The sequence below is a fragment of the Mastomys coucha genome, unplaced genomic scaffold, assembly GCF_008632895.1.
Source record: "Mastomys coucha isolate ucsf_1 unplaced genomic scaffold, UCSF_Mcou_1 pScaffold21, whole genome shotgun sequence".
Classification (NCBI taxonomy): Eukaryota; Metazoa; Chordata; class Mammalia; order Rodentia; family Muridae; genus Mastomys; species Mastomys coucha.
The window spans coordinates 34,857,524-34,867,426 of record NW_022196904.1 but is presented as its reverse complement, the minus strand read 5'-3'; the positions used below and the strand labels follow the sequence as shown (position 1 = coordinate 34,867,426).

The 9,903-nt window shown below is 43.1% G+C and overlaps 1 protein-coding gene across 1 annotated transcript in view; it reads right to left on the bottom strand.

The window, feature by feature from the left end:
- The window catches only part of LOC116101208 (sialic acid-binding Ig-like lectin 10), a 9,490-nt gene extending 6,282 nt beyond the window's left edge, over positions 1 to 3,208 (bottom strand). Inside the window, exons 1-7 of the mRNA XM_031384857.1 lie at positions 2,902 to 3,208; positions 2,399 to 2,776; positions 1,983 to 2,261; positions 1,116 to 1,163; positions 455 to 718; positions 201 to 248; positions 6 to 100 (exon numbers count right to left, since the gene is read on the bottom strand). Of these exons, the coding sequence (XP_031240717.1) occupies positions 6 to 100; positions 201 to 248; positions 455 to 718; positions 1,116 to 1,163; positions 1,983 to 2,261; positions 2,399 to 2,776; positions 2,902 to 2,941 (1,152 nt within the window). The 5' untranslated portion in view covers positions 2,942 to 3,208. The remainder of the gene's footprint in view (positions 1 to 5; positions 101 to 200; positions 249 to 454; positions 719 to 1,115; positions 1,164 to 1,982; positions 2,262 to 2,398; positions 2,777 to 2,901) is intronic.
- Positions 3,209 to 9,903: the final 6,695 nt, after the last annotated feature.

Below are 9,903 nucleotides of genomic sequence, written 5' to 3'. Positions count from 1 at the left end.
CTCACATTGGCTGGGGGATTGCTGTAGGCGACACAGACTAGGCACAGGCTTTGGCCCTCCAGGACTGGAAGAGAGAGGCCATTCCTGAGGATTTCCAACACTGGGGAAGGACAGAAGGCAGAGTTGCCAGGTGGCCCATCGACTGGGATGTCCCCCAACCCCCACCCAGATGCCCAGCTTCCTCTGCCCATCCTTTCTACCTGTCCTGTTTGCTTGGGAAACAGTCACTCTCAGGCCCTCTGGGGGATCTGCAATGAAGACGGGGAACTGGCTCCAGACAGGCCAGGGCCTTCTCCCTGGGCAGGACATCCCTCCCAGAGATGGAAGCTGTGGGTGGGTGGGTGCATCATTCACTGGGTCCCCAACACCAGCTGAGCAGTGATCTGACTGTTAGAGCCTAACGTTACTCCCTTCCCCTTCTCGGAACCAGGAGCCTTTGGTAGATCATACTCACGCAGCACAGAAAGGTCCAGGGTGTGTTGCTGGGAACTCAGCCTGTTCTCTGCTCGGCAGGTGTAGTGTCCAGAGTCCCCAGCTTTCACCCAGGGAAGCTCCAGTGCCAGGGTTCTAGACCCCACAGGGCTGGACCAAGAGAGGACTCTGTCCTCCAGGACCCAGCTCAGTGTGGCAGGGGGCTGGCTGTCAGCAGTACAGAGGAGGCGTAGAGACTGGCCTTGCTGAACTTCCAGGTGTGAAGGATTTTCATGCAATTCTGGGACTAAAGAGACACACACAGAGAAGAGAGGGTGAGATAGACAGTGATTGAGAGATAGAGAAGGATGAAGAGAGAAACAGACAAAAATGGGAGACAGAGATACAGAAACAGAGGGAGAATTGGGATAAAGATAAAGATGTTATAGACATAGAGCTAGACACAAAGACAGAAACGGACAGACAGACACACATACACAGAGACAGACACACACAGAGGGACAGACAGACAGAGACATAGAGATAGTTAAAGAGAGGCAGAGAGTCAGACGTAAGGAAAGGGAGAGGAAACAAGATGGAAGGTAGGAGGAGGCAGTAGAAAGAGTTCAGGCCTGCCCCCTCCCCCTCCCCATTTCCCAAAGGGGACTGGACCAGCCTTACACAACCCCAGGAGACCAACGTACCTGATACATTGTCACGGAAAATGCTGATAGCAAGAGATCTGGGGGCATCTGGGAGAAGATTGTGAGCCAACTTCAGAGGGGAATGTTTTGTTCCTCATGAGAAGTCCCTCCGGGAAAGAAAAGCAGCACCATCCCAGAGAAGGCATGGACCAACCGGAAATGATGCAGCCATTGCCTCTCACGGTACAGGCACACCCAGGATGGTGTGCCCTCCTCCACTTCATTTCAAGTGCATGTGGTGAGAGTGCCATATGTATATGGATACACACGTGCACTTAAGCGTGTGTGGAAGCCAGATATTGATGTAGGGTACCTTCCTGAATCACTGTCCACATTGTCTACAGAGGCAAGGTCTTTCCTTGAACTCAGAGCTTGCCAATTGGGTAGCCAGCTAGCTAGTTAACTTGCCTCAGGGCATATCACTTGTCTGTCTCCCAGAGCGATGAGGTTACCAGCGAGGCTACCGTGCCTGACCAGCTTTTATGTATGCTCTGAAGGTTTGAAATCCATTCCCCACACTTGTGTGTCAAACTCTTTATCTGCTGACTCATCTCCCTGGCAACCTTTGTCTCCTCGTTTACAAGATCTCAAGGATTCTAGCATGTATCTATTCTATGTAGCCAAGGATAACCTGGAACTCCTGATTGTCTTGACTCCCACTCCTAAGTGCAGGAACATAGATGTGCAACCACCACTTCTCATATATGTGCTGCTGGGGATGGAACCCAGAGCCTTGTGCATACTGGGCAAGCACTCTACCAACACCCCAGCATACCTCCACGAACTCTCTTGAGCATGGAGTTGGGGGAATTCTCTACCTCCCACCACCAGGACTATGCACAGCCCAAAGCATCATATCATACTCACAGGCCACTCTTAGTCGGACAGTCCTTTGTGTGGTCCTTTTAGAGAAGTCCACCTGACATGTGAGCTCAGTATCATGGTATTGAAATCCTGGGGTAAAGCTCAGCACTGAGTAATTGGATGTGTGTGGTCTGGTTTCTTGGAAGGAGACAGCAGCCCCCATCCAGGAGAAAGAAGGAGCTGGGCATTGACTGAAGGTCCGGGAAAACAAGCAGACAATGGTCACTGGCTGCCCAGGCTCCAGGATCTCAGGAATGAAGATATCTGGCTTCTGAGTCAGGGCTAAGGGAGAGGATGCCAGCTCCTGTGACTGCAATTGCTCCCCCCTCCACACACACACACAAGAAGTAGTCTTCTTTGCATCACTGTCCCTCCCCCAGTGAGAGACAGCGGTTCCCTGCTATGTCCACAACTCTTACCTTCTACTTGCAGCGTGAACTCCTCCTTGAAACTGAATTTCTCATATCCTTTCTCTATCCGGAAGAAATAGCTTGTTGAGTCTTCCCACTGAACGTCTTTGATTAGCAAGGAACAGTCCTTTTTGGGGATATCCCCCAAGAGCTGGAATCGCCCTTGGGCTTTCCAATCTAACATTTTATCTTTCTTATTTGTGGCCACTGGAAACGTAAGTGATGGTCTTCTGATGTCTTTGAACCAGTAGCCATAAGCTGGGGCACGGTTAGTCCATCTTTCGTCAGGGGAGGAGAAGGAGCAGGGCACAAAGATACACAGACCCGCCTGTGCCTTCACAATCGTCTGCACCTGTAGGAAGTATCTCTCCATCTGACTTTGAGAACCTGTAGGAGACAGAAGCATAACCTGTAGCCTCAGCCCCAGCCCCAGCCCCAGCCCCAGCCCCAGCCCCAGCCCCAGCCCCAGCCCCAGGCTCAATTTGGGTCACTCTGACCTCGGGCCCACTCACCATCCAACAGCAAGGACAGCAGAAACAGCAGAAGTGACATTGTGGCCTTAGGAGGATCTTAGACTTGCACAAGTTGGTCTCCTTCCTCAGCTGATTTGTGTTTGATTAGGGTGAGAGAGAAGGGGAAATAAATGTAGGCGGAAGCTGAGCCCTGGGTACTGGTGCGAGACGAGCTGCTGGCGAGTTCTGAGCCCACTGTATCTCCCTTTGTCTCCACTTCCTCCTCCCCCATATCCACCTGCCTACTCCATGTTTTGTGGAGCATTTGGCCCTTGGACATTTGGAACCGATCCTTTCCACCCCTCTCTAGTGGCTAAGAAAGAGGGGACAGAGCTTATCTGGCCTGGGGACCTTGTTGTGGGTGAATATAGGTTGGGGTTTTTCTTTAGGTTCTAGGTCAGTAAGAAAGCAGAAGTAAGAGTTTTGGTTGGTGCCTTTTAAAGTGAGTCCTGGTGGGTGCAGGAGAGCGAGAACTCCTGGCTAAACTGATGTTCAAATTTAAAAACAAATGGATAATCACTGTATTTCTTGGTATGAAAATGTCTCACAGGAGGAGGAAGAAGAAGAAAAGGAGGAGGAAAAGGAGAAAAAGCTTGGTTTGTATGATGTTCAAATGTAACTGGATATTTCTCACTATGCTTTTTTTTTTTTTTGCTTCATGCTAAATCAGATAAATATAGACTGGTTTTTGTCCTTCCCTGTGAGCCACTGGCACTTTGAACTCTAAAAGTACCCACAGGCTTCAATACAGTTCAACACAGTGCCCCACTTTTCCTTCCTCTTCAGAGAACTGAAATTTCCCACTTGTAATTTATGCATTGATGAGATTTTCCGTGTCTGGGGCTGACATTGTTACTAGGAATCAAGCAACCTAAAGGGTGTAGTGTGTGTGTGTGTGTGTGTGTGTGTGTGTGTGTGTGTGTGTGTGTATGTGTGTGTTAAAATTGAAGTGTTTCCCACAGGCTCCTGTGTTTGAAGCTTGACTCATTGTGGTGCTTCTTTGGAAGTTCATAGAACCTTTGGTTTGGGAGTGAAAGTTAACAGAGGTGGGTCACTGTATGTGTGTGGGAGGACCTCTGAGGGCTAACACTCTGCCTTGAGTTATAGACAGCTGCCTCATGCTCTCAACACAGAAAGGAGCCAGTAGGTCCCCATAACATGCTTTCCTTACCACAGTGGACTGTACTATCTGACCTGTGACTCAAAATGCTTCCTCCTTCAGTTACAGGCAGTTGAGAGGTTCCTGACATGGGTTCTGGGAACCAAATTCTGGTTCTTTGAGAGAACACTATGAACTTTTATCCACTGAGTCATCTCTCTAGCTTCCCTTAGCTGGTCCTTCCCAAAATGACTCTTTGAGTTATTCCATGACTCTATTCATCCATGGACCAGGCACAATGCTTCATGGGAAAGAAGTACAATGGTGAATTCCACAAGGTGTATGACCTCAGGGCTCTCTGGCTTGATAAATGAAGAACTTGTAAAACTCAAAAGCTCATAATCTGGGGATGCAAGGGTAAGCATTCATGGCAGGACCTTATGGAAGGAGTGGTTGCTTATTCTAGGTAGGAGGAAGTCACAATAGATGTCATGGAGGAAGTGACCATTAGATGTTCCTGCTTGCATCCCTGTAAAAATAATGTTTTAACTATTTGAAAAACTAATTTTTGATTATTTGAAAAAATCATCTATTTATTTCAGTATATACTGATCATATCTATCCACCACTACTTACCTCCAAATACCCACTAGTGTTCCCTGTCCTCCTCCCACATAAATGTAGGAGATAAAGTCCTCCCCCTCCTAGGGGAGCTCATTAGAGTATAGGGTGTTCTAAGGAGCGATGCAACACTCCATTCAGTAAAGAAGCATGTCCAGGAAATAAACTACTCAAAGGCTTCAGGAAGTCTCTGAAACTGAGTAGATTCATTAGATCTCTTCTTCTCCAAGCATATATAAGCAGTAAAGATGTATGAGAGAGACTCTCAGATAAACTGGGCAGCCTAGAAGAGGCTTAGATCAGCTGAGCCACCCAGAAGAAGCAGAGGATAGGTGAACTGCTTACAAGAGACATGTCCCGGGAGTGCTCTAACCCAGGGACTCAGGAGAGATCCACCATTTTTTCTCCCAGACCAGCCGGGAGGCACAGGCCTCACAAGTGGCAGGGCAGCTGAGTCAGGATACTTTCTACCTCAGACCACACCTAGGAGGGACAAGAGACCCACAGCTCTCTCTGTACCTTTCTCTGCAAGTGGAGATCCTGTCTCCAGGATATGCTCTGACCCCAGGACTCAGGAGGGATGACTGATCCACAGCCATCTGTGCCCAGGTTTTACCAGAGGAGAGCTGATCGCCCAGGTATTACCAGAGGAGAGCTGATCTCTCAGAAGAGCTGACACAGGCTTACAGACCTACAGGAGGAACAAGCTCCAGCCAGAGACAGCAAGAACATCTAACACCAGAGATCAACAGATGGCAAAAGGCAAATACAATAATCTTACTAACAGAAACCAAGACTACTTGGCTTCATCAGAACCCAGTACTCCCACCACAACAAGTCCTGGATATCCCAAAACACCTGAAAAGCAAGATTTGGATCTAAAATCATAACTCACGATGGTGATAGAGGAATTTAAGAAGAGCATGAATAACTTCCTTAAAGAAATACAGGAGAACACAGGTAAAGAGGTACAAGCCCTTAAAGAGGAAACAAAAAAAAATCCCTTAAAGAATTATAGGAGATCACAAGTAAACAAGTAGAAGCCCTTAAAAAGGAAACACAAAAAATCCCTTAAAGAATTATAGGAAAGCACAAACAAATAGGTGAAAGAATTGAACAAAACCATCCAGGACCTAAAAATGGAAGTAGAAACAGTTAAAAAATCACAAAGAGAGACAACTCTGGAGATAGAAATCTTAGGAAAGAAGTCAGGAAACATAGATGCAAGCATCACCAACAGAATACAAGAGATAGAAGAGAGAATCTCAGGGGCAGAAGATACCATAGAAAACATTGACACAACAGTCAAAGAAAACACAAAATGCAAGAAGTTCCTAACCCAAAACATCCAGGAAATCCAGGACACAATGAGAAGAGCAAACCTAAGGATAATAGGTATAGAAGAGAATGAAGACCTCCAACTTAAAGGGCCAGTAAATATCTTCAACAAAATTATAGAAGAAAACTTCTCTAACCTGACGAAAGAGATACCCATGAACATACAAGAAGCCTACAGATCTCCAAATAGACTGGACCAGAAAAGAAATTCCTCCTGCCACATAATAGTCAAAACACCAAATGCACAAAACAAAGAAAGAATATTAAAAGCGGTGAGGGAAAAAGGTCAAGTAACATATAAAGACAGACCTATCAGAATTACACCAGATTTCTTGTCAGAGACTATGAAAGCCAGAAGATCCTGGGCAGATGTCATACAGACCCAAAGAGAACACAAATGCCAGCCCAGACTACTATACCCAGTAGAACTCTCAATTAGCGTAAATGGAGAAACCAAAGTATTCCCTGACAAAACCAAATTCACAAAATATATTTCCACAAATCCAGCCCTTCAAAGGGTAATAAATGCAAAACTCCAACACAAGGAGGGGAACTACATCTCTGAAAAAGCAAAAATGTAATCTTCCAACAAAACTAAAAGAAGATTGCCACATGAATGGAATTCCAACTCTAACAACAAAAATAACAGGAAGCAACAATTACTTTTCCTTAATATTTATTAATATGAATGGACTCAATTCCCCAATAAAAAGACATAGACTATCAGACTGGGTACATAAACAGGACCCAACATTTTGTTGCATACAGGAAACCCACCTCAGTGACAAAGACAGACACTAACTCAGAAAAAAAGGATGGAAAACAATTTTCCAAACCAATGGTCCCAAGAAAAAAGCTGGAGTAGCCATTCTAATATCTAATAAAGTTGACTTTCACCCTAAAGTGATCAAAAAAGATAAGGAGGGTCACTTCATACTCATCAAATTGAGAGTTCATCTACCAAGATGAACTCTCAATTCTGAACCTCTATGCCCCAAATGCAAGGGCATCTACATTTATAAAAGAAACTTTACTAAAGCTCAAAGCACACATTGTACCGCACACAATAATTGTGTGAGATTTCAACACCCCACTCTCTGCAATGGACAGATCATGGAAACAGAAACTAAACAAAGACACAATGAGACTAACAGAAGTTATGAAACAGATGGATTTAACAGATATCTATAGAACTTTTTATCCTAAAACAAAAGGATATACCTTCTTCTCAGCACCTCATGGTACCTTCTCCAAAACTGACTATATAATTGGTCACAAATCAGGCCTCAACACATACAAGAAGATTGAAATAATTCCTTTTATCCTATCAGATCACCATGGACTAAGGCTGCTCCTCAATAACAACATAAACATTAGAATGCCAACACACATGTAGAAGCTCAACAACACTCTACTCAATGACAACTTGATCAAGGAAAAAATAAAGAAAGAAATTAAAGACTTTCTAGAGTTTAATGAAAATGAAGCCACAACATACCCAATCTTAGGGAACACAATGAAAACAGTCCTAAGAGGAAAACTAATAGCTTTAAGTGCCTACAAAAAGAAACTGGAGAGAGCATACACTAGCAATTTGACAGCACACCTGAAAGCGGTAGAACAAAAAGAAGCAAATTCACCCAAGAGGAGTTGAAGGCAGGAAATAATCAAACTCAGGATTGAAATCAACCGAATAGAAACCAAAAGAACTATACAAAGAATCAACCAAACCAGGAGCTGGTCTTTGAGAAAATCAACAAAATAGATAAACCCTTAGCCAGACTAACTAGAGAGCACAGAGACGGTATCCTAATTAACAAGATCAGAAATGAAAAGGGAGACATAACAACAGACACTGAGGAAATCCAAAAAATCATGAGCTCCTACTACAAAAGCCTATACTCAAAAAAAACTGGAAAACCTGTATTAAATGGACAATTTTCTAGACAGATACCAGGTACCAAAGTTAAATCAAGATCAGATCAATGATCTAAACAGTCCCATATCTGCTAATGAAATAGAAACAGTCATTAATAGTCTCCCAACCAAAAAAAGTCCAGGACCAGATGGGTTTAGTGCAGAGTTTTATCAAATCTTCAAAGACCTAATACCAATACTCCTCAAACTATTCCACAAAATAGACACAGAAGGTATTCTACCCAATTCTTTCTATGAAGCCACAATTACTCTTATACCTAAACCACACAAAGACCTAACAAAGAAAGAAAACTTCAGACCAATTTCCCTTATGAATATCGATGCAAAAATACTCATTAAAATTCTTGCAAACTGAATCCAAGAACAAATCAAAACGATCATCCATCATGATCAAGTAGGCTTCATCCTAGGGATGCAGGAATGGTTCAATATATGGAAATCCATCAACGTAATTCACTAAACTCAAACTCAAAGAAAAAAAATGTATGATCATCTCATTAGATGTTGACAAAGCATTTGACAAAATCCAACATCCCTTCATGATAAAAGTCTTGGAAAGATCAGGAATTCAAGGCCCATACTTAAACATAGTAAAAGAAATATACAGCAAACCAGTAGCCAACATCAAACTAAATGGAGAGAAACTTGAAGCAATCCCACTAAAATCAGGCACTAGACAAGGCTGCTTACTCTCTCTCTACCTATTCAATATTGTACTTAAAGTCCTAGCCAGAGCAATTAGACAACAAAAAGAAATCAAAGGGATATGAATTGGAAAGGAAGAAGTCAAATTATCACTATTTGCTGATGATATGATAGTATACTCAAGTGACCCTAAAAATTTCACCAGAGAGCTCATAAACCTGATAAACAACTTCAGCAAAGTAGCTGGATATAAAATTAACTCAAGCAAATCAGTGGTCTTCCTCTACACAAAGGATAAACAGGCAGAGAAAGAAATTAGGGAATCAACACCCTTCACAATAGCTACAAATAATATAAAATACCTTGGTGTGACTCTAAGCAAGTAAAAGATCTGTTTGAAAAGAACTTCAAGTCTCTGAAGAAGGAAATTGAAGAAGATCTCAGAAGATGGAAAGATCTCCCATGTTCATGGATTGGCAGGATTAATATAGTAAAAATGGCCATCTTGCAGAAGGCAATCTACAAATTCAATGCAATACCCATCAATATTCCAACTCAATTCTTCACAGACTTAGAAAGAGCAATTTGCAAATTCATCTGGAATAACAAAAAATCTAGGATAGGGAAAACTATTCCCTACAATAAAGGAACCTCTGGTGGAATCACAATCCCGGACTTTAAGGTGTGATTAAAAAACTGCATGGTATTGGTACAGTGACAGGCAGGTAGATCAATGGAATAGAATTGAAGACCCATAAATGAACCCACACATCTATAGTCGCTTGATCTTTGACAAAGGAGCTAAAACCATCCAGTGGAAAAAAGACAGCATTTTCAACAAATGGTGCCAGCTCAGCTGGCGGTTAGCATGTAGAAGAATGCAAATCGATCCTTTCCTATCTCCTTGTACAAAGCTCAAGTCCAGGTGGATCCAGAACACCACATCATACCAGATACATTGAAACTAATAAAAAAGAAAGTGGGGAAGAGCCTCGAGTACATAGGCACAGGGGAAAATTTCCTGAACAGAACACCAATAGCTTATGCTCTAAGATCAAGAATTGACAAATGGAACCTCATAAAGTTACAAAACTTCTGTAAGGCAAAAGACACTGTCAGTAGGATAAAATGGCAACCAACAAATTGGGAAAAGATCTTTACCAACCCTATATCTGATAGAGGGCTAATATCCAATATATACAAAGAACTCAAGAAGTTAGACTCCAGAGTACCAAATAACCCTCTTAAAAATGGGGTACAGAGCTAAACAAAGTGTTCTCAGTTGACGAGTACCAAATAGCTGAGAAGCACCTGAAAAAATGTTCAACATCCTTAGTCATCAGGGAAATGCAAATTAAAAC